The sequence below is a fragment of the Centroberyx affinis genome, unplaced genomic scaffold (assembly GCF_046629955.1).
Source record: "Centroberyx affinis isolate AG114_WGS23_722 - 3 ecotype Tasmania unplaced genomic scaffold, CSIRO-AGI_Caff_v1 ptg000962l_1, whole genome shotgun sequence".
NCBI lineage: Eukaryota > Metazoa > Chordata > Actinopteri > Beryciformes > Berycidae > Centroberyx > Centroberyx affinis.
In genome coordinates this window covers 34,944-58,815 of record NW_027279534.1, presented here as the reverse complement: position 1 = coordinate 58,815, position 23,872 = coordinate 34,944, and the positions used below count along the sequence as shown (strand labels likewise).

The 23,872-nt window shown below is 41.4% G+C and overlaps 1 protein-coding gene across 2 annotated transcripts; it reads left to right on the top strand.

Annotated features, from left to right (window-relative positions):
* Nucleotides 1-1,337: 1,337 nt before the first annotated feature.
* Nucleotides 1,338-22,673, top strand: LOC139646216 (uncharacterized). Of its 2 annotated transcripts, XR_011695269.1 has the most exons (7): nt 1,338-1,387; nt 5,369-6,129; nt 8,572-8,674; nt 9,815-9,974; nt 11,869-13,998; nt 15,228-15,332; nt 16,056-16,213. XR_011695269.1 is itself a non-coding variant. In XM_071522160.1 (6 exons), the coding sequence occupies exons 2-6, from the start codon at nt 16,217-16,219 to the stop codon at nt 18,820-18,822; spliced, it is 1,251 nt and encodes a 416-aa protein (XP_071378261.1). In that variant the 5' UTR covers nt 15,239-15,332; nt 16,056-16,216; the 3' UTR covers nt 18,823-22,673. The 2 variants fall into 2 exon arrangements, 1 of the variants encoding a protein (XP_071378261.1); XM_071522160.1 differs by lacking the exons at nt 1,338-1,387; nt 5,369-6,129; nt 8,572-8,674; nt 9,815-9,974; nt 11,869-13,998 and adding exons at nt 16,381-17,403; nt 17,966-18,042; nt 18,230-18,305; nt 18,775-22,673 and having other exon boundaries at nt 15,239-15,332; nt 16,056-16,243.
* The last annotated feature ends 1,199 nt before the right edge of the window (nt 22,674-23,872 follow it).

Genomic DNA, 23,872 nt, shown 5'->3' with positions numbered 1-23,872 from the left:
ACGTTACATAGAGTTATTTCCAGCAGCTACAATGGAGTTTGACATCAGAAAATGTTTAATCGATCTAAAACGGGCTTCTTTCTAGAGCCAAGGTTGTTGTCATCATTTCAGTAGGATTGTTATTCTCAGATCACACCAGGAAGTACAAGTCGATATATTGGAATTCAATATATCGCAATACAAAAATGTGACAGTTCGTATCGTGGGGCAGAAAAATGAATGGTGATATTAGCTCCGTTTTATTCTGCTGTAGTAATCACAAATGAGACGCTTGACCGTCACAGTTTCACAAGCTCTCCATCCAAATTATATTATTGTCACTTTGTAATGACATTTTTAAATTGTTGTTTACATTCTAGCAGCCAATGCCATCGCTAGAAAGATCTGTGGCTCAGAAATAAACAGTCAGACTTTGTTACTTTGTTACTTACATTGTATTGTGGTTGTATTGAATCGATGCTATCCTCAGAAACAGAGCTATTTTGTAAGCAAGGATCTTAAAATGACTCATAACTTTAACTTTTTCATGCCAACAGTCATTTAGTAAGAGGAACTGTCAGTTTTTTCAAAGAGTTGAGTCCAGTTTGGAATGAAACTCTGCTTACTTAGTTGGAGAGATGAAATTAAGTAGCCTACCATTATGACCAGATTTTTACAGTCAAGCAATGTTATACAGGTGGCATGAGAAATGCTGGTCTTATGGGAGCATTTACATTTCTCCTTGAAAATGCGATTAGTTTTCATCTTATATTCTTCCTGAAAAAGGCAAAAGAGTATCTAAAAAAGCTAAGGAACACGCATTCTTTATACTGTATTTGTTCCCATAGGCAGAGGATTGTGACTTTTGGAGCGAATATATTCAAACAAAAAAACCCAGATATTATTATTATTTGATGTGAGACATAAAATAGATTTAATTAGATTTAATGAAACTTAATGATCCCTGTTTGGAAATTGGCTTGTTGCAGCAATAAATACGATACAGCAAATAAAAAATAAAAAATCTGATATAAATAAGAGTAGAGCAAATAGAAGGGTATGAAACATAAGGCAAGTGACAATTTCAACAATACAACAATTTAGTAAAAAATATCTGAATGAAAACAAGAATAATACAGAAACTTGCAGCATGTAGCCTATACAGGGTGTGCAAGTTTATTAACAGCAAATTTACCCCAAAACACACACAGAATCACATTTTCATCACATACTGTATTAGGTTTTTAGCATGCATTACGTTGTCAGACAACATAACACGTACTTTTATTTTGAAAACAATACACCGAAGTGTGTCCTCTGTTCTTGGCAGCTTGACGCAGGTCTTCAGCTGAAGCAGAGCCTGGAGAGAAGAGGCAGCTTGCCTTGGTGCGGTTTACCGTCTTTACTGGTGAGTACAGGAAGAATATTTCCAGCTGCTTATTTCATTTGTGTTTTCAAAAGCGAACTTAGACGAAAATAGTAAGAATGGACACTTGGCAGAGGTGGTTGTCTTATTCGCAGCCTCTTCCGCCATACAGACTTTGTTGCTTGCTATTTGGTGCCTGACTGTTCGGTTGTTTCAGTATTTGGCCCTGGCTCGGCTCTATTGATTGATATTTTGTAGGAGAGTGGTTTTGGTCTTGCTTTTTGGTCAACAACACGTTGACTATGCCCTGCTTTTTGTTCGTTTAGCTAGCGAGCTAGCGAGTGAGCTGAGGTTATTTTTTTGCTAAAGGTTCAACGTTAATGTTGGCTAAGCTAGCTAAAGCTTGGTTGGTTGCCAGCTGAAGTGTACAGCTTCCAAATTGTTGGTTAGTTAGCTGCCACTTGCTATATAATAATCCTACTTTTATGTCTGCTAGCTACTAAACTAACTTGACTGGTTAGGTGGCACTGCAGCTGTTTTCTTACCATAGCCAGCTAACGTTAGCTGGAAACTAGCTCAGATTTAGAAAATTACCTGAAACGCCTCAGTGAAATGTGTCTGTGTTTACGAATAGGCAGACATTTACATACGTTTAAGCAGTTACATATATGTATTTCTGGCTTTATTTGTCAAATGCATTTCCCGAAACGCCCAACAAGCCAGTCAGCCTTGTTGGCATTATGGTCCCTGCTTGATGGTGCTTGATCTCCTGCTGGAGAGGTCGGTCTATTTCCCGGACCATGGCTATGGATCCCACATTCAACATCATCCATTTGTTGCAGAGGTTGTCGTTGCAAGTTTGTCAGCGTATATGCGAGCATGTTTGACTGATCTAACTAATAGCTCATTTTTTTTAATAGAACATTTTTGAAAGAATACCATAATCTTCACACAACATTTTCATCCTGGAGATGAAACCCTGACTGATGTGGGTCGGGTCCACCTCGAGTCACAGCATCCCTGTCATGCTCCGTGTCCCTGCATCCCTGCCATGCACTCAGTCAGTGTCTACACAGGAACCTACATCTTTTTTTGTTCTCTCACAGTGGATACATGGGTACCACTGTCTGATTCTTGTTTAGTTTGCATGGCTGCTGGCCTGGCTGCACAGCCCGCCACCAGCAAACATAACTTCTGACAGCAAATGAAATCTCAGCAGAGATTTATGATTTGGAGAGCCCAGAGCTTTGCTGCACTGACTGCTCTCTTGAAGGGAAAGAGGTGGTGGCTTGTCCTGATATTCTGAATGCAGCTGCTTATGCTAGGCAGTTATGTATTTTAATCTGGTTAAAAGGTTTTCAGTATTACCTCACCTGCTTTCCTTTCTTGGCAAGAAAAGGGACAGCTACCTATGCTGACTAAGCTTGATGCTGTGTTTCAATATGCAAAATCAAACCGTTTTCATCATTGATTTGCATGTTGCTAACCCTAAGCCTGTGTCCGGTTTAAAATGTCTTCTCTGTCTCTGGCTATTGTTGCTGCATTTTCTGGCCATTTTCCTAGTTTCTCTACATTTTTCTTTATTTTCCCTTTCTCCCCTCTGGCGTGTAAGCAATTATTTGTTCTTGGTGTCACAAGCAGAGATAGCCTAGTGTGTCTCTGAAACCATATTCATTGCCAAAATATTTGGCGCTGTTGAATCTACTACTGATCCTCCCACCCCCCTTTGGGACTGCTACCTTGCATCCAAGACAGCCTGTCCTATTTTTCAACTCACTCTGTTTCCCTCCAGGCATAGCACACTGGTGAAAGGCTGAAGAGCCTTCCCTGCTCTTTTGTGGCTGGTATATTGTGCAAAGGTAGCGGTATTATATCAGTGTTCTGCAAATGTGCCTCAGCTCAGCCACATATACCGTTAAGCGGGAAATATTGACCTGTATGTATTCCATCGGATGCTGGGGAAACGCTCGGTAGAGTGGTACAAGCTGATTTTCTCATGTGTGTTTTGTTTTTCCCCCCCCAAAAAATCCCATGAACTCCTACTAATTTCTAATAGATTTCTTCTCCTTTTTGTGGCACTGATCACTAGAGCTGCAACGATTAATCGATTAGTTGTCAACTATTAAATTAATCGCCAACTATTTTGATAATCGATTAATCGGTTTGAGTAATTTTTTAAGAAAAATAAGTCAAAATTCTCTGATTCCAGCTTGTTAAATGTGAATATTTTCTGGTTTCTTTACTCCTCTATGACAGTAAACTGAATATCTTTGGGTTGTGGACAAAACAAGACATTTGAGGACGTCATCTTGGGCTTTGGGAAACACTGATCCACATTTTTCACTATTTTCTGACATTTTATAGACCAAACAACTAATCGATTAATCAAGAAAATAATCGTTAGTTGCAGCCCTACTGATCACATGCCTGCTGAGATAGAGGCTCTGTTATACAGTCATAGCCCATTAGTAACAGTGTCTAGAGGTAGGCTCTTTATGCCAATCAAGAATCAAAAGTTGTTACTTAGGCAAAGTCCAAGCCATAATGCACAATGAGAGGCTGGTGAAGAAGGATAACGCTCAGTGTGTTTTGAGTGTGTTTTGCTATGAATGAGTCATTCTCCATAAGAGGAAATGCACAGTGAGTGTGATTCACATTGACTCTGTAATGCAATATCGAGAGTGCTGAGCTGCATTGAGCAGCCCAGAATTGAGGATAAGTTGGCAGGTACTGATAGATAGCTACAGGAATATGTGGGGATTTCAGAGATAGTGCCACCAAAAACAACAATTAAATAACAGGTCTACTCATCTGTGTGTCTTCGTTTCAAAAGGGCTTAAAGTTAATAAACCTATAGTTTGGAACATTCCTCTTACACAGCAGCTCTGTGTCTGTCCCTTGGAGGTGTAGCCTACAGCTAACAGGCTGGTGTTGCCACCACCAGTCTCTGTTGATACAACATTTTGCTCCTCCATCTATGATCTACCACCATCATGTCATTTTATTGATGTATACTCTAGTGCAGTGGTTCTCAACCTTTTTCATATCATGGACCCCTAATCTAGTCCACATTAGGGCCCCAGACCCCCATTTGATGAGGTTTTGTCTCTTGGACCCAAATCTGAGAATATTTTTATTGTTAGATATGATTTTGTCCAGAATTCCATGACTGTCTGTATTGTAGGTAGAGAGATAACAGAGAAACTATGATCAAAACAGTCATTCTTCTACATTTTCTAATTGTGTTCACTTCTTGTAAATGAAATAATGCTGAAGTTTAACAATTCATCAATTTGCTGGGGACCCCCTGGAACCCCCTCAAGGACCCCTGGTGGTCCCCGGACCCCTCGTTGAGAACCACTGCTCTAGTGTCATTATTTATTATCTTTAACATTTTTTGTACTTTGTTTTATATTTTCATGTTTTGTAAAGTGTATTTGAGTATCATGAAAAGCACTTTATAAATAAAATGTCCATTCTCCATTTGTGAAGCCATGATGGCACCTGGACAAACAAACGCAATAAACAGAATTAATTTCCCAAGGAAATGTTTGTAGCTTATTGTGAATAAAATCTGCTGCGGGACTTGGTTATACCTTAGTCACTACTACTGCAAAAAAGCCTGTCGATCTTCCCCCATCCCCCATTTTAATCTAGCTCTTGGCTTGGCCAATACCTTATGATGAGATCACCAGTGGCAACAAGATGATAATATTCCTCCTGTGCAATCTTTATTGGTTTTCTGTCAGCCACTGCCATTTCAACATTGGTTTATATGAGAGGCCTACACTTGGATGAGTTTTTGTGTTTGTTTTTATCAAATCTTCTACATCTATCAGACGTCTTCAGTGTTACCTATGCTGCTATTAGAAAATGCATAAACTAGCTAAGCTGATGCCCAAATGGGAATCAGAAGACAGGATTTTTTTTTGCCAAGAAACCATTTAGATTATAAGGTGCTCTTTGCTATTGAAGGATGTGTGATTAGGGGTAACCATGATGTTTCTTTGTTTTCTTTTACAGATGAGATGTTATGGGATGCTGAGGCGCCTCTTATCTTGCCCATAGTGGGATGATGTCATGCTGATCGAAATCTGAAACACCATGAAGCCTAAGAGTGACAGTTGGTGCCCCCCATAGTCCGTTTCATCGGTGATGAAACCCGTCAAATTTGTCCAACAGCAGATGTCTTTCATGCCTAACTGACCACTGTTGCTGGCTGGTAGCCCGCCCCGGGCTGCTGTTGGCACCAGCCATTCATCCAAATGCCCCACCCCAGGCCATCACAGAGACCAGTAATCATTGTGCTGTAAATATGAGAACTTTAGACATCAGCAGGACAGGGTTGACGACAGACCTCAGTGTTTGGTTTCCACTGTGAGGCTACCTACAGCACAGCTCCATCCCTGCCACAGAGGTGCATCCAGGGGTATTTTAAGGTGTAATGGAGGAGGGTGGTAGCCCACTTGGAACCGGAAAATATTAAACTCATCCCCCAGTGCTACCAATGGATTTTAGGGTGTATGTGAGGGTGAACGACAATTTATCTGCCGAACATCCCCCGTCTCTTGGTAGGTCGGTTCACTGATCAGGGCCAGGATGAAGCACAGGCCTAATACTAGTCTGACAGACTTGAGATATTTGGCAAGGGAGTGAGTGTGGACCTGAAGGATAATGGACAGAACAATGAAGTATGGTGGCCAGTGTGCAGACGGCGGGCCATCAGCTGAGGTCCCAATAGGCTGGAAACGAAAAATCCACCACAGCAGAGTTATCTACATCAGGTAAGGCTACTCTATGCTGGATTTAAAGTACAGTATCCTTCTTAGTTGCTCATATTCCAACAGTTGAGATCTGATTTTCTCTTTTCATATTAAGTGCAACACCTAATGTTGTCATCAAAGACAATTGAAACTGTCTTGTAACACCTCCTAGTTCAACGTTTTTGTCTTTTTTTTACCCTTTAATTGGCCTTTTACTTGTAGGTCAGCTTGGTAGGGCTGTCATGTAAGAAGAATCATTGTGACCTTTTCTTCCATGTCCTCAAAAATATTTCCAGTATTTCTGGTCAAGGCTGGCAGTCGAGAAAAAAGGAGGTCTGGTGTAAAAGTGTTTCGAAACCGAAGCCTGTCAAGCAGAACACCCTGGAGGGAGGGTGATATTGCATCCCATGAAGTATAGTCCCTCTCCGCATGACCAATCTGGCTAACATGGCCCTGTGGAGGGACAAGTTTGAAAACACTGACAATTCTACATAGAGAAGATTGTGTCCACGGTTCAACTGTGAAAGTGTCTCATATTCTGTTATTTGTGATGGTACAGTATATTTGCCCACAAACTGCATTAACTTAAAGATGATTAGATTTCCCCCAAAGTTTGTTTCTTGTCATAATGGTAGATGTAGTCCAGTGATATGTTGAGCATAATACATATTTGATATCTGATTCCTGATGCAGAAACTTATTGCTTCACATTAACTATTATGGATGTGCTTAGACCACTTTATAACTGCCAGCGTGTAACTGTTTTTGCAATGCACAGTGCTTAGGGGAATTACGGTATGCACTGTTTAGGCCACGCAGAGCCCATATGTTATATGTTATGTTTATGTGCAGCAGGCATTTATAGCATTGTGCCCTGACTGTGCCTAGGTGCACACAGCATGTACTGCTTTTGTTTTAGATAGTTTTTTTCATTGTTTTAACAAAGTTTTTCCACGTTCTGGTTTACTCTTCATTACCTGACTGCAGAATTTTGTTGATGTCTGGACAGGAATTTATGCTTACGTTTTTTTGTAATTGCTTGAAGACTGGTCATAGAGATGCCCGTTCCAGCGGTATGGGCATCTCATTGTAATTAGTTGTAATTAGCGCCAGAAGGGAGGTGAGGTACTGTTTTCCCCAGAAATCCTGCCTCACCTCTCCGACAAGCCAATCAATTTATTTGTGGATCTTGGCGCGTAGTTACATTTTTGTAGTTGTCTGTGGAACATCTGTGGACCCTCTCTGCTACCATCTGTGGGTGCCGCCGACACCCTGTGCAGCTCTGCGACCACCACTACTGTTCAAGTACAAATTCAGCATATATATATATATATAACCTTTATTTAACTAGGAAGTCACATTGAGATTAAAACCTCTTTTACAAGTGAGACCTAGCCAAGACAGGGTCAAATAGCAGCATCAAACACATAACAGGACAACAACATCAAATCACAACAGCAACAATAGCTACGACAAGAATACATTACATAATACAGTGCATAAACAAAAACAAGGCAGCAGTTTGTTAGTTGAAGCAACTGCAGCTAACAGTGACCACTTCCATTATTCTGAGTTTAAAATCATTTAAAGAGGTAAGGGTCTCAAGTTTAAGATTGGCCTGCAAATCGTTCCAGGACCATGGACCGTAGTAGAACTGGTTTGATTTGCCAATCTCTGTTCTGCTAGAAGGCTTCAAACTGAAGCCATTCATGCGACCTAAGATTATGACTGCTTTGCAAAAGTAAAAGCTTCTGGCTTAAGTAAATAGGTAATTTGACTGAAATAATCTTATAGACTAAAATGTACCAGTGTTGAAGCCTACGCAAAGTGAGGGATGACCATCCTACCATGCTGTATAAGGTACACTGATGGGTCCTGAAGCTAGAATTAGTGACATACCTCAAGGCTTAGTGATACGGGGGGTACGAGCCCTGTATGAGGGGAATCCAGTGTGCGCTCGTACACCAGGCGGTATGGTAGAAGCCAAACAAGTATTAACCAACTGGAGGCTGGTGCACTGTACATCCACATACCAGGAAGTAGCTCACTAACTTTCTAACTGTAGTGATGATTCTCTTAGTTACAACACCACTGTGCTGCCAAAGCACTTTGGTGTTGACAGGTGGATTTTTGAAAGTCACCATAGTTTTCACTTCACTACAATCATGCATATGGACTAACACATTTCACCTGTGTTTCATTTGGCATGAGGGCGAGTAGATGATGACAGAATTTTCATTTTTGGGTGAACTATTCCTTTAAGTTGATTTGCTTTGATTTCTGACATTACACAGGGCTCTTGGTATCTGGTTTTAGCAATGGGGAAATTCTTACACTATTACCTTTTAACCTTGTGTCTGCTTGATATCCAATACTGGTGTTGGTGCTTTTCTGTGAACCATGATGCTAGTAGCTGCAGTGGCTGTGATCCAGTGGTCAGTCTCTGCCCTCTCCTTCACACAGCCCCAGTGGATCAGTGCTAGCCTGTCTGGAGCAGGCCAAGACTTACCTTTTGACTGATGGCACCTGCAAGTGTGGCCTGGAGTGTCCACTCATCCTTCATAAGGTCAGTCTTTGTTTTTGTCCATGCTGCTCGGGAAAGCGTCCATTGTCCGAAATTAACTTTTTGGCTCAGTAAAACTAAACTAAAAAAATATCACCTGCATGTAATTTTTATAATGGATTGTTTTTTGTTTTTTGGTTTGTTTTTTTTGCTGCAACCAGCAGCTAGTATCGGAAGGTTGGTTGGTCTGTCCCAAAAATTTAAAAGAATTTTACTGTACATGTCCCATTGAGGATACAGCTATAAATACTCTATTAGCCTGCATGCACCGTCACTTTGAGTTTGGTTTGGATGGTAAAACACAGCTTTGCCACGCCAGAGACCCTGGGTTCAAGGCCAACGTCCACCAGATTCATTTTTGATCAGGGAATACACCATTTTGACTTGTGGGTGTATCTGTACACAATAAAGAAAATCAATATATTAGGCTATATGTTCTCTTTATTTATTGCACCAAAATTTAAATTTGGTGATTGAAACCAATGAATCAATGTCCCTATTAATAGGAATATTATAGTGATTTTTCCCTCTGCGTTTTAGGCAGAATTTTACCATGCCTTTTTTTCTCTGGGTTCGGTTGCTCTGTAGCCTAGTTTGTCAACTGTCTTGTCAGCTATGTAACCTATAAAGGAATATACTGTATAGCCTCAAGTAATCTGGAATTCAGTTTCCTGATTGAAGCCACAGACTCCGATGAAAAAATGTGACGTGACCACCGCGCCAGCTCATCACAAATTATGTGTTTGTTTATCTTTGTCTTTTCAGCGATAGACAGACAGCGGACAAATAGAAGTTTAGATGCTGTTACTTTGTGTAGAGCAGGCAGCCAATCGGGAGCCGGAGTTTGATACAGAGCCATTGTTTTGATTTGATTGGTAGGTCAGAGAGTGTTTATGGTGGTCAGCAGGGACAATGTTTGAGAGCAGGTAACGACCACAGTGTATATAACTGAGGCAAATGACATTGTCTCAAAAGGTGAGCAGCCAGTGTGGCAGGTGACCCTTGTTGATTCATCCACCATAGACCAATTTTACCGGCATTTGGTGGTAATTTTGAACACGTCCGAACATGAAGCAAAGCTACACATTTGACTCAATTTTGACTTCAATACACACTTGGTGTCATTGTTCTTCCGCCTCTCAGGTGTTTAACTTTGACCCCGGGGCTGCAGTTAAAAAGAGGACAGCTGAGGATGCCAAAGCAGACTCTGATGTCACGAAACTATGCATTCACAAGAGAAAGATCATTGCTGTGGCGACGCTGCACAGGAGCATGGAGTCCCAGTTTCCAAGTGGTGCTACTGGTATGTGAAAACCTATTTTTGAAAATGGTCATTGCTTCATTTGTTTGCTCTTTTGGCAAGTGCTTGTTTACTTGAAATGCTGTTTAGGTTTTAATGGACATGTGAATGACATTGTTCGTTTGTGTGCCACCAAGATTTTAGCAGTTTTTAAAGGATTCCTCCGGTGTTGGTAAAAGTTAGCCCCATTTTCCAGATTGGCGCCTCACCCTTACAAAATTGCTGTGGATGTTTATGCGCCATTACCACACAAACAATTATACGTAAAATAAAGCTGGTGTTCCCTACCTTGTAGATGCCATTCAATCCCATTCATGATATCTCTTGTCATTTACGATATCAAATCCAAACTGCAGAGATGTGTAGCAACGTAATCCATGGAGGAGATTTATGGGTCGAAGATGTAAGCATAAAATAGTAGTATAAAAGCATACAAATTTACTTCCTGACTGACGAAAGATTGGCTTTTTTAAATCAGTGCGCACGCTCAGAAAGCCCTCATTGGATGAACAGGCAAGAGCAGGCGGGTCTATCATAGTCCCGTGTACAAGTTCACCTGAGAAGTTTGGTTTGTTTAGGTTGGAAGTCCCACCTTACACAGCACTTCTCACCGCTCGCTAACATCCTGCATGGTTACTTCAAGTCGTTTAGCTTTGAAAGAGTATTTATCTGCCTCAAAATAGTCCATGTGGAATAAAATAGCTTTATCAATCCACAATTCATCCCACACATTAGTTGGAGCAACTGATGAAAACAAGCCTGGTCTCCACTATGAATTTTAAAAGGTTAATGTAGAGGCCGTCAAGAGCTGTCAATTTTCTCAGTGCCAGTGTTCTCATTTGTTTACAGTAATTATACCAGTGTCTCAAAATTAATATGGTAATGATTTATTGATGTTAAAATGTTACACATAGCACCTTTTCAATAAGAAAATGGAAGTGCAAATGTGTAAGAATATAAGAACACAGGAATTAAGCCAGTCCCGCTAGGGTTGGGCGATAGGAAGAATATATCGGCTATTGGCGATTGGCTGAGTCCATCGCCGGTTGATTTTTTTGGGCGATTTTTGTCATTTTATTTTGCTATTTTAATGGTCCAATTTAATGGTAAATACTTAACCTGTAAAGCGCAATTCAAAGCGTGCGCGAATAGGAACTGGCAGTTGGAGTTGGGCCATATTTTGCACGTTCTTGTTGCACTGATTTCCAACGAGTCTTTCACAAAACAGGGCAGTGAGTGACTAGATGACAATTAAGCCTCTTTAGTGGTTGCTGTCCGATCGATCGGTGCTGAAAAGCAACGTCAATTCATAAATCATATTTGAGAACTAGACCAAAAGCTGTATGTGCGGTTGTGTACCCTGATCATTTAATAGCATAATATGCTATCCCCACCTGTTTGTTCATTTTGAGGCTGCAAGCGGAGGCGTCCTTCATCTGACGCCATCGGACTCTTTTTCAAATAGTGTCGGACAGCTGTTCAGTCCGTGTTTACAGCTTATTGCTTAGCAACCGGCACTACTTGTTTACAAAGACGGCAAATGACTTCATTTAGGTCCTTCGGCTTGCCAGTTACGTCTGGTTTAAAACAAAAATAATCCCAAATAGGGGATTTTGTATTCTTTTTGGCAACAAGCTCTTCCATGATTGTTCGCTGAAGATGGCGTGTGGGGAGTGGGGGACTCCCCTGCCCCCTGCGCACGCCGCACACACACCTGCGCGAATATATCGGCAATCACCGATATGTTAAAATTTTAACATATCGCCCAACCCTAAGGCCCACATGTCAAGCTTTATTGTACCATCACCATTTTCTGTCTGTATTAAATATGGCTTTTTGTCCTCTCTCTTCTGTTTTTGAGACTAGGATAAGCTAATCACTTTAGTTTTTTTTACAGGCGCTGGTCACATGGGTTCTCTGAATCATCAAGCAGTAAGGAATGATGTGCACAATGGCCCCTCCAACTTGGTCACTCTTGACAGCAAGAATCCCTACAAAATGCCAATGTCTGGTCAACAGTACTGCCAACGTGACCTGGGTTCTCCCACCCAGAGGGAACTATACACAGGCCACACCAGGTCAAGGCTTGGTGGCGGTGACCACAATTCCCAAAGGTCCCCATATCGCAATCGCCATAGCAGCTTGCTTAGCCCTCCCTCATCCACCTCATGTAGCTCACAACATTATGGTGATGGAACCCCATCTCCAAGGCCCGATCCTCTGAGGAGTCCCGACCCTTCTGTTCTTGGTTTTCATGGAGCCTTAAGCCCAGGTTCTGGCCATATGAATGGCGAGCGGTTTACTCCTCTCTCCTCGCCCAACATCATGGTCCACGGCTCCCCTTCAGGCACTCAGCTGTCTTGTATTTTGGCTGGGAGGACTAGTGTCTCCTTATCACCTTCAGTTAATGCTAAAAGCCCCAAAAGACAGAATTCACCCTGCAACTTTCCTCAAAGTGTGGACTTTCAGCATAAATCCACGTCTGTCTGCTACACACAGCAGCAGCCACCCATTTCTCAGCTCCCTCCCTGTGTTGTGCAGAAGAAGCCTGTAACCCGTGAAGAAAAGGACCCTCTTGGTATCCTTGACCCTATTCCAACCAAAAGTCATAGTCGGGACCAAACTGTCTCAACCCCTTCAAGCCTCCAATTCACTGCCCAGCCTCAGGTCCCATCTATGAATGTAAACATCCCTCCTGCTGTTGTCCCCTTACCTAGCAATCTCCCCATGCCAATGCCGAAGTCCGGATCTATTGGACATGGCCAGAGGGTTCAGCACCCAACACCCTCATCTGTCTCATCTTCACCCATCACATCCCCCGTGCATATGGCTGGCCCTGCTCCCATTAGGGTGGAGGAGACATCTCAACATTCACAGTCTATTTCTTCTTCTTCTCAACATGGGAGTTGTGCTCTCACCACGGGTCTACAGGTGTCAAAGCTCCCCTCCCGGTCTCCTCGGACCTCCTTGCCATTTCATCACCTGAAGGAGACTGCCAACCAGCTGCTAGGAGGAGTGAATGCTGGTATGCATAGCCACCCTGACTCTGTATGCCCTCCCGCTCCTGGATCTGACAGTGTCAGTCAGAGCAACCATGCTCTGGGAATGACCTCTAACCAACTGCTTGATCAGCAGAATCCCTCCTCTTTCCCAGCCAGCAGTTTACTGTCAGCAGCAGCCAAAGCACAGCTAGTCAATCAAAACAAACTGACTGACGCCACGCTAGGAACAGAGGCTCGGGCCACTAATTTGGGACATCCAGGGCTGGTTGGTGGTGGCAGGAAAATATACAGTGATGGGTATGGCATTTCAGATCCCAAATATCTACACAGTTCTGGACACACTTTGAATGACAGCCAGAGTGGAAGGGCAGCACTCAGAGACAAACTCATGGCCCAGCAGAGAGAGGTGCTTCGTAAGCATAAACAGCCCAATGAGGCTGGAGGTAGCATGACTTTCAACATGAACATCCAGTGTAGCTCTGGCTCCAGCTCCTCTGGCTATCCAGAGCCCATGAAGAGATTTATACAGCAAAGGGGGGCGTCCTCTAACACCGCAATGGCCCATCTACTTCAGTCTATGAGCCACCAGAGTGTGCCGAACGGCCTTATATATGCAGGTCACCACCCGGCCAGATCCGGAAAATCTCCCTTCTTCGAGGAGAGTGTGCTGGCTGAGATGCCAGCTTCGCAGAGTGTACATGGACCTCATCAGCTCCACAGCAGAGTGGAGATCCCAAGCAGTCAGAACCTCAGCAACGAGTGTAATCGGAGTGTAGGTGAACCTCTAAACATGGATCGGTTTACAGGTCCAATAAATAAAATGCACAACCCTGGCTTCGGTGGCAATTTGGGGACACTAGGCTACGGTGTACATGAAGCTATGGGATCAATGGGCAACCCAAACCCTCACTGGCAGCAGTTTGGACACCATGCGAAACAATCCCAAGGCAACGTCCCATTCAGAGACAGAACGGGATTGCCTTCAGTGATGTCAAACGGTGGTTTCAATACCTTCTCTGAATCAGGTAACCCATTAGCCCATTACAGATTCATTTTGATATACTGTTGTTAACACGGTCACTGCTATGGTGTTAAAATAATAATATTCCTTTTGGCCAAGTGAATATTGTCATTTCTTCTCAATTTTCATATGTCAAGTGAATAAATTACATCAATTTTAGTTGTTTTTATTCAGTATTTCTGCATGTAGCTGCCATCCTGTACATTCCTGCTCTGTACACAAGTAAACACACATTACATTAGCAAAACCTATGCAACTGCTGCAGCAGGACAAATATTTCTTTTGCCTGTAAAACCTAAGAGAAAATGTAAGATTTGTGTCAGTCTGTCTTTGTGCTAGCATTTTCATCTTAATTGTCATTGACATATTTTTGTTACTTATTTTAAACATTTTACTTTCAGGGGCACTTTCAACAGTGCCCCCGATCTAACACTCAAGTCTACATTGTTTTTTAATTAATGACCATGTAGGTGTTCATGTAGGTTTTAAGACTTATACATATTTTCTTTATTCAATGAAAGAACAGTGAGTTTTAACCATCTGTAAATATACCACACCACTCTGGGATGTTTTATAGGAGTAGTTTTGTTTTTATTGGTATAAGAGATTTAATTAAGTCTTCTCATGGTCCATATGCCCACGTTTTGCCAAAGCTGTGACAGACCACTTAAAAGTGAATCCACATGTCACCTGTGTGGGAATCAGACGGCTAAACTCTCCTCGGCTGAAATCTATGTCTGAGTGACCTCAAGCTTTAGTAGCCTCTGTTCTTTGAGAAAGGGACAAGATGGGCTTTAAAGGCTCATTCAGTAAGAAACCAGTGTCTTTGGTAAACAAGTTGACATGTTGTATTGATCCAAATGCTGAGCTGGAGGCTGGACCATAAGGTTTTTAGGTGGTTGGGAGGTTGAGAGGGTTACGTGCTCTGCCACCAGATGATGAATATGATCATCACTGCTGTCAGTAAATTACGGTAGGCCTATAAGGTCAACATGCTTTTCCATATGCATAGCAATATTCAGGTAGTAAATGAATTGGACCAAAGCTATTGACTATGTATTGAAATCTGAACATTTATTACAACCATAGTTTCTTTTGTTCTCTTTTTGTGTACAGTAAATTTTGTAATTTCAGTGTTTGTCGGAGAACCGACTGGACAAGCAGTTCCCTTACAGTGCCGGTTACCTCACACACATATCCTTCAACATAGGATGCATTTCTGTCTCAATACAGGAGCGCCACACAAATGATCACATTCACTTCGCATCCAAGCTCTGTGGATTCAGCACATGTCCTCCGAAAGCGAGTTAGCGGATCATGGTGGCTACTTTGTTTGAGGTTTGTCATCTGTTTTTGTAAATGAATCTTTGATAGCAGCAAGCTCACGATTCCCTCTGTCACTGCTCGTTGATCATTGTTGGCTACTCCTCCTGTCCTATCCTGTCCTACACTTGCCTAGACGCTGTGTTGAAAGGTAAGGTTCGGCTTTACCTGTGGCTGGAATTACAATGGGCTTGTTTGACATAGCGTGTCTCCATTTGATTCCCCCTGCTTTAATGTATGTATCCTAGTGGGGCTGCCGATGTATTCAGGTCCTGAGTTCATGATGGCCAACTGAACCAATGTAGGGGGTTCCTCAGTTTGGAAAATATAATTTTTATCTTTCATATTACATTGTCTGATATTTGATTTTTTTTTTTTATCACCCTTTCAATTGACTATTGCATTTTTTAGTCTTTTATTTTCAAATTATTTTCTGCACTACTTGCACATCTAGCTGACAATTTAGGTACAAAACTCCTCTTTAAAAATGCCACTCTATCTACACTGATACATGTAGACACTGATCCTCCTAATCACACAAAGGTCCTCTGAACATTCGTAATCGTTTCTCCACAATACCACTTATAGTTTGGATCAAGATTACCATCTTGATGACATCTCACTCCTTTCCTGTGCTTGTTTCCTCCTTTTTTTGCATCCTTTTCTCTCCCATTCGGTCTTTCCCCTCACCCCTCCTTACTCTGTTGTTGGTCTCTTTCTCTCTCTACATTTCCATAGGTGAGGCTCGTTTTCTGAACTTAGATCTGAGTCTCGCTCAAGAAGCCAGCCGGCAACGGCGGCAGCGGCAGCTGGTTCAGGGTGAGCCTCCTCTCCAGGTGGGGCACTTTCTACAGAGCCAAGACAGCCTACCAGGTCATGACACTTCCTCCTCCAACCCCATGAGCAGCCTCTTGCAGAACTTCCAGGTCAGAAAGATGATGATTCAGGATTTTATGTTTTTGTTGACACACCCCTTCCAACTTTTCTTAATTTCTAATCATTTTTTAATGCTTCTCTTATTTCCTGCTTTTTTTTTGTGTGGTCCGGATCACACCTCTGATAGGTGAGTTTCCCCGAAAGGGTCTTGCACCTTCAACGGACGGTCATTAGTCGACCAGAGGGCCTGTCCCAGCCTGGTGCCGCTTGCATCCCGGACAGCCAGCGGGAATATCCAACCACCCAGGGTCTTCATCATAGCAGAGAAGTAAACGCTCCGAACCAGCGGACTAAAGTGGGCTTGAACAGGGAGACCATGCCCAGCGTTATCACACCTAACAACGGTGATGCATTCGCAGCCTCCGTCGCAGCCATTAAGCTCTCCCAATCAGTCATCCACAGCTCCTGTCCCGAGGAGGCGGCGCGACATCAGTCCAGGGCGGGCCGTCCCTGCAAGAAACCTGATCAGCTGAACAGCTTCTCCCCGGGCGTCATGGGAGCTCCCGTTCGTTTCCGCTCCCCCCGGCGTTGCACCCAGAAAAGACAGTGGCTCAGAGACGTTGAGGGTCCGGAAGGTGATCCGTGGAGCGGCGACAAACTCCTGCAGGCGCACGGTCCGGATCTCAACGGGAATGGCCTTTACACGGAGATGCTCAGAAGACGCGCCTGCCCGGCCTCGCAGGAGTACGCCCCTCCTCAGTTCAACGGAAGGGACTCCAGGAACGGCTTCTTCACGGGTATTGAAGGTGGATGCCCTACCTTAGGAGGTGATCACACCAGAAACATCCAGCCTCCTGGGCACTCCCCTGGTTCTGAGGGTGGAGCGGCAGGCTTTTCTGGCGACTTCACACACTACGCTGGACATTCAGATGGCCGGCTCAACGGAAACTGCAACAGGCACTATAAAGGAAACCTAAACGGATATGTAACACCTGACATCGGAGACCATAAGATTAGCGAGGAGGACCTGCGATCTGCCGCCCTGCTCTGCGCCGGTCAACGGCTCCAACAACGGCCCAGAAGACAACATGCAAGAGAGCTGCTGTGGGGTCAGGGTCTAGCCTTGCACTCTTGGCACTCTTGGCCAAGCAAGCTGAAGAAGGAGGGGCAAACATCTCTCCCCAGTGTGTGTCACAGTGCACGAGGCAAGGTGAGATCATTTTAAACACTCGCCATTACCGTTTCATGACAAAGGATTTATCAGATAATGCATAGCATCTTCAATTCTTAACTAGTTTTATGTCAAACACATATATTTCAAACGACATGATGTTGCTTCAGATTTAATACTGTGCGTTTTATATCAATTCTTCAGTTATAATTGCACCTTGTTCTGAAATGGGAGTATTAGAAATATACTGTGTGTTCCAGGAAGGCATTTACACCAAGATTTTTCACAATTTTTTGTGACAGAGGTAATAAAGAATTTACAATCCTATCATGGATTCAAAAGTACCAATTTTGTGCTGTGGTGGTTGTACCCCTCTGAAATGCAAAAGTATTAGCATTAGGGTGACAGCATAATGGGTTTAACGCCATCCCAGAGGTCATTGCAGCATATTTTACACAGCCTGCCTACAGCCATTTTGTGAATGTGCTCACTGCTTCTTGTACAATGACTTTATCCCCACGCAATTATCTTGAATGACATTCAGTGAGTTTCAACATTGTTATTGACTGATGATCTACTTTTAAAATATGCTGGTTGACAGGTAGAACCAGAGAGATTCCACAAAACACCTAAAGATGACCTGGAGGAAGTATACAAAGCAAACAGAAATCACCAAAGGTAAGTTTAAGCTACATTTTGCTACGTCAGTAAATAGTTTTAACTTTCTGTTTTGGAGATTCATTTCTGGTATATAATTAACCTTTATCCACAAGAAAAGCGATATGCAGTTGACAACATATTAAAATGTACTTAATGTGTCAATTTGTCATGATTCGATCTAATAAGATATTGTTTGTCTTTACAGTGGTGGGGAGTTAAATAACTACCTTGAGGCTGCTATAGAGGATGCAATGAGCGAGTTGAATAAATTGACAGGCAGCGTGAGTATTAATATACTGAGCAGCTTGACTCTGAGTTTATGTTGAATTACATGTTTCTGCATTTTGAAGAGAAGATATTTCCTGTAAAGCTAGTTAGCACGTGGCTACCCGTACACTTTGCTTTCAGTGAGGAGAAAATAATGAGCCATTTGTAGGGAAACTGAAGGACAAAGGTGCTTTCTTTTCCCCACACAACATGACAAGTACCTGGTGAGGAAAAATAAGCAACTTAAAGCTGCACTAGGCAACTTTGCATGTTGTCAACTCCAAATGGCAATGAGAGGTAACTGATTGAAAAGTGAACTTCAGTACCCATAAGTCATGTCAGCTCGGCCTCTCTGTGATGTTTTATACCAAGGGATACCAAAGGGTGGCAAAACATGTAACATTGGTGAGTCCAGCTATTTTTTTTGATGGTTTTGATAACGCTTTTTTTTTCTCTTTTCCTGTGGTCCACCATATTTCACAGAGAGATGTCAAAGCCCAGAAACCCAAAAGGAGGAAGATCTCCAGATGACATTGAATGTGTGTGGAGATGGTTTTTTTTTTTCTTTTTCGGATGGGTCCCAGGGTGGGTTAATGTTTTTTTTTAATTATTCTATTTTTTCTCATGCTTGAAAATTAATTGTCAAACCTGTCCTCACCAGGATCTTTGTCAAATCACTAACTCCAGAAGAAGAAAAAAATGTGTACACAAACATTGAAAAGCAGGTGCCTAACACACATATACATTAATATTGTTGGAATATTGTTCTATATTATTATGAGTCAACTACATGCCAACTTCCCCATCTATATTGTGTATCGGTGCAAAACGACTGTACATTTATCTTCATGCTTTGCTTCACTCAAAACAATGTGATTTATTTATACTACTATTACGGTGGCCCTTGTCATAAATATTCCTGTTACTGTAGATTTACAGTATTGTATATTTCATACAGGTTGCATTAATATAGGGCATGCAAATAGGTCCTACTAGCCTACATCTCATGGTTTCCATTTCTGTGTATTAATTTTGAATGTATTTTCTACAAGTCATCTGGGAGAAGAGTAACGTGTTTCCCGAGTTATTGAATTGTCATTTGTATTCCTATATGAAGATTTATTTTCTCAAATTATTTTTGATATAATGGATTTACATCTGCAAAAAAAAATGTCTTTGTACAAAAATGTGGACTGATGTTGTTTGAAAGACTGGTTGAAGTGTTAAAGTAAATTTCCACTGCAGAGCTTCATAGTTAAGCAATGGTTCAATGGAGGAAACTGGTTGATGCTATCCAGAGATATATGAAATCACTGCATATGCCCGAGATGATCCTGAATAAGGAAGAACTACAAGTAGGTGTGAAGGTTCGTCTTGAAACAACAAAATGTGGGGAGTTTTTGTTCCAATCGTTTTGAAAGCTAGAAATCTCGGCACCTGGTCAGATAATCATTGGTAATAATGTTGGTATTGATCAACAACCTTGTCGACCCCTCACAGATATATTACAGATAGAAAAAGCATTATTTATAGCACCTTAAAATAGAATATGCTCTGCTCAGTTAAAGCTACGGTGGCAAGGGACACTTTCTGCTTTATCATGATGCTTCAAGCTTTTTCCGGCTAGGTCTATACAATATTATGATGAATCTCCCATAAATATTCAGGACTGGAGGGTGGGTGTTCGGGGTGACGTGGGCTACGATCCGTTCTCCTGACAAGTCAGTCTTAAGAGCATAATATGCAAATCATTATGATCTACCAAGCGGATGGGGAAAATAGGTATTCGTAAGAGTTTCCATATCATTGACCTGAGTATAAACAGAACTACAAATATCTCCGAGGCTCCAAATTCCTGTGCCTCTTTTATGTATTCCCTTTGACTATAGCAAACCATCTGTATGACAGCCTCACACTCGACTAAATGTGTGGCCTAAATGTTTTATGGTGATGTGCTCCTATAAGTTAATTTAAACCATATGGGTTTATAGCTGGTGGCTTTGACAGAGAATTCTCAGACTGGTCCAATAGAAAATCTATTTTCAATATTACTTTGATGGACAGTGTTGTGTTAGTGCAATCATGTTCTCTATGTTTTAACTGCAATCACAGGTGTATCCAAATTAAATGTTTGACTCCAGCCTTACTGGAAATTATATAAGTGTTAGCTGTCAAAGCTACAATAGGTTTCAAATGTTTGCAAAAATGTACCGTCTTTGCTCATGTGATTGTTCTTGGTTTTACTTTTGAACCTCTCTTCAATGAAGGATGCCATTTTCAACATGTTGCTCCTTTATATCATTCTTTGCTGTGAGGAGGTATTACCTGAAGCTGTTGTGGACATGTTTTTCTTTTATTGAGGTACTTTGAACCAATGTTATGCCAACTCATTGCAAAGGCTTCCATTGTATCTAAAAATGTACCTGCATATAGTTTGAAAACCCATCAAATTACAACAGGAGATGCCGTATAAAATGCGAAATTTTGTGGGTTCTGGGGTGTTTTAAGGCACAATTTCTGATGCTGGAGGTCTATGACAGTGTTTATTTCCCAACATCTCAATGGAACTTCAGTCTGAGGTATCAAGTCCCATCAAGGCAAAAACCGTGATGGACCCACATGTCAAAAACATTGCTTTTGTCATTAAACGGATAACATTGTTCTGGTGATAAATTTGTTAAAGGAATAGTTCACCCCAAAATGGAAATTCAGTCATTATTTACTCACCCCCATGTCGGTGGAAACTCCATTTAAGCCCACAGAACCACAAACACAGTGAGTTAGACCCAGCAGTTTCATCTCAGCCTTCTAACAATCTATTGAAGTTAACAGGGCCATCTTTTTACAGCTCCACAAAGCAGCATAACTCAAGTTTTTTATGGACAAATAATTGAACTATGGGTCCAAAAGTCCAATATTTACTTCATTGTGTTCTAGATTTTCTTCACTGATACTCTACTTACTAATATAGGGTGAGTGTTGGTGTGTTTTAGAACAAAGCAGCAGTTAGGAAAGTCTAGGAGATAATAAGGTATATATTTGACTTTTGGAGACCGTTCATGGACATTTTCTGCTTTTTTTTTTTTTTTTTTGCTGTAAAAAGACGGCCTTGTTAACTTCAGGAGTTGGGAAGAAGGCTGAGATGGAGCTATGGGGGCTAACTCGAATTTTCATTTTAGGGTGAACTATGATTAGCAATAATATGAAGAGAAGTTCTACTCTGAAAAGCCTTAGAATTATGTGTTTTTCTCTTGAGAGAAAAGCAACGACCTGTTCAGCTGTTTATAATTGTGTACATTTTGTACAGCCCTACGTTTTCAGTGTTACTTTTCCCATGCTAAAAAAAAAAACAGGCACAACAAAATTGTTTGTTGCGACTCAAAAGATGTCACTATTTGCACCTGCTGCATTTGCAATATAGGCTTGTGAATATGAGTAAAAGTTAAGTAATACTCTGGTGAAGGCATTTGTTAATTAATTGAGAAAGCTCAGTTTTATTTCGTCACGTGAAATTGCCAAGGGGGGATAACAGTGATGTTTTCTTAATTTCTTTTTTGTCATGAGGTTAAAATTCTTTAGCATATACAGTGTAACCTGGTACTTCCCCTGGTATCTGAAATCTTTGGTTTGATTATGGTTCAATATCATCTGTTCAGTACTCTGGATGCTAGGCTATATCCCACTGTAGGTCTTGTTCAGGATAAGCTGCTTATATGAAACTTCCTGTCCTATTCACATATTTTCTGTACATGAATTAACAGAATATTCCCAATATTACACGGCATCAGAACTTGCACAGCACATGAAAACTGATGGCAAATGGGATAGCGTGTATACATACCACATTATCCTGGCTAATAGTAGGATGATGTTTACAGGAACGCTTAAATCGTAAATATTAATGGAATATTGGTGTGCGTGTAAACACATACATTTACTGCTTTCTTTGCAGCTGTCATGAGTGATTGTGTTTGTACTGAAGTATTTATTTTGTCAATCTTGTTCAAATGAATGTTATTCTCCTTATTACGTAACACGACTAACATATGTGGCAGGTAGCGATTTGTATAGAAAGAAATGGAGATGTATATTGTAAATAACTTGGAAATTGTAAATGCTATATTGTTGCACCAACATTTATGAAATGGTCTCCCGTTAAGTTTTTTTTCCATGCCATTTTCGATGCAGCTGCATCCATAATATTCCAATTCTGTGGCATTTCAATATGAGCTTCTAAATGTTTTTAATTGTGAAAACTGCCTGACCTTACAGGGAGAGAAAAGTGGCTCTAAGGCCTATATTTTGTTAAGAAATCTTCCTGTGGAGTCTCTTCCAAAGGTTTTATGACACAAAGACTATTGTTTTAATTTTATATTAAAGGATTGTATTGTATGAAAAGCTTGATGTGCTTTCGTCTTAATTGCACAAAATCAACATTTACTTTTCCCTCCTCATATCTTGACTATCCATTCTTATCCCATTGGGACCCACCAGAAACAGGCTTGTGACCAATTTGTGTCCTGACCCATAGTTTGAGAAACAGTGTTTTACAGGCATACACTATGATGCATCAATAAGATTAAAAAAAATCACAACCAAATGGCATACTGACACAGATGTCACATTTGGTGTGCGCTGTGCCTGAAAAGATAGGGGACACTACGGCTTCCAGAGGCGGGGACTCCAGTCACAATTTTAATTGCTTGAGACTTGATTCATGAAGAGAAGACTTGAGACTTGACTTGACTTGGGTTCTGGTGACTTGGGACTTGACTCTGACTTGTACTCTGATGACTTGAAAAGGTTTCTAAAGTCTTGACTTGAGATCTTGTGTTTGTGTAAATGACTCAGATTGAAAGTGATGAGATTTGTTCCAGCAGACGACTGAATTTAAATTCTGTTTTCTGAATTTGTATGGAATGATTGAATTTATTGAAGTTGAAACTGATTATAGAAATCAAACTCATGATGCTCTTACCAAGTTTTTATCCTATTAAAACCATATTGCATTGAAAAGTCCTAGATATTTAGTTTTCTTTAAGATATTAAATTGATACTGGACTCTTGATTTGTTCTGACTTGACTTGCTGTTCTACATTTAGACTTGAGACTTGACATTAATGACATGGACTTGACTTGGTGATCTACATTTAGACTTAGAATTTACAATGTGCCATTTGGCAGACGCTGTTATCCAAAGCGACGTAACAGGAGATTTTAATACAGACTTGGGGCTTGAATTGAGACTTGTGCCTCAAGACTTGAGACTGACTTGGGACTCGAAGTTGACTCGGTCACACCTCTGAGGATCACATATGAATGTGGTCCAAATCAGAAATGAAAAGGCCAGACTCCATGTGTTTCTTTCTGCTCACATTGCACTAAAAACATCAGATCTGTGTCACACAGGCTGGAAAAACAAAAACAAAACTACAGTTCGGACGCTGTCAGTTGCAATATGAGCGTAACCTAAGATCAAATTTTCCTGGGGCCTTGCTTGGGGCCGAGAGGTGGTGTGTGTGTGTGTGTGTGTGTGTGTGTGTGCTGAGGGTGTGTACAAATTTGAGTCCCATACAAAATT

Excerpts from the sequence above, each read along its gene's own strand:
- LOC139646216 (XM_071522160.1), top strand. The coding sequence starts at position 16,217 with ATGAGCAGCCTCTTGCAGAACTTCCAG. Across the intron at positions 17,404-17,965 it reads GTCACAGTGCACGAGGCAAG|GTAGAACCAGAGAGATTCCA; the intron begins GTGAGATCATTT and ends GCTGGTTGACAG. Across the intron at positions 18,043-18,229 it reads GCAAACAGAAATCACCAAAG|TGGTGGGGAGTTAAATAACT; the intron begins GTAAGTTTAAGC and ends TTGTCTTTACAG.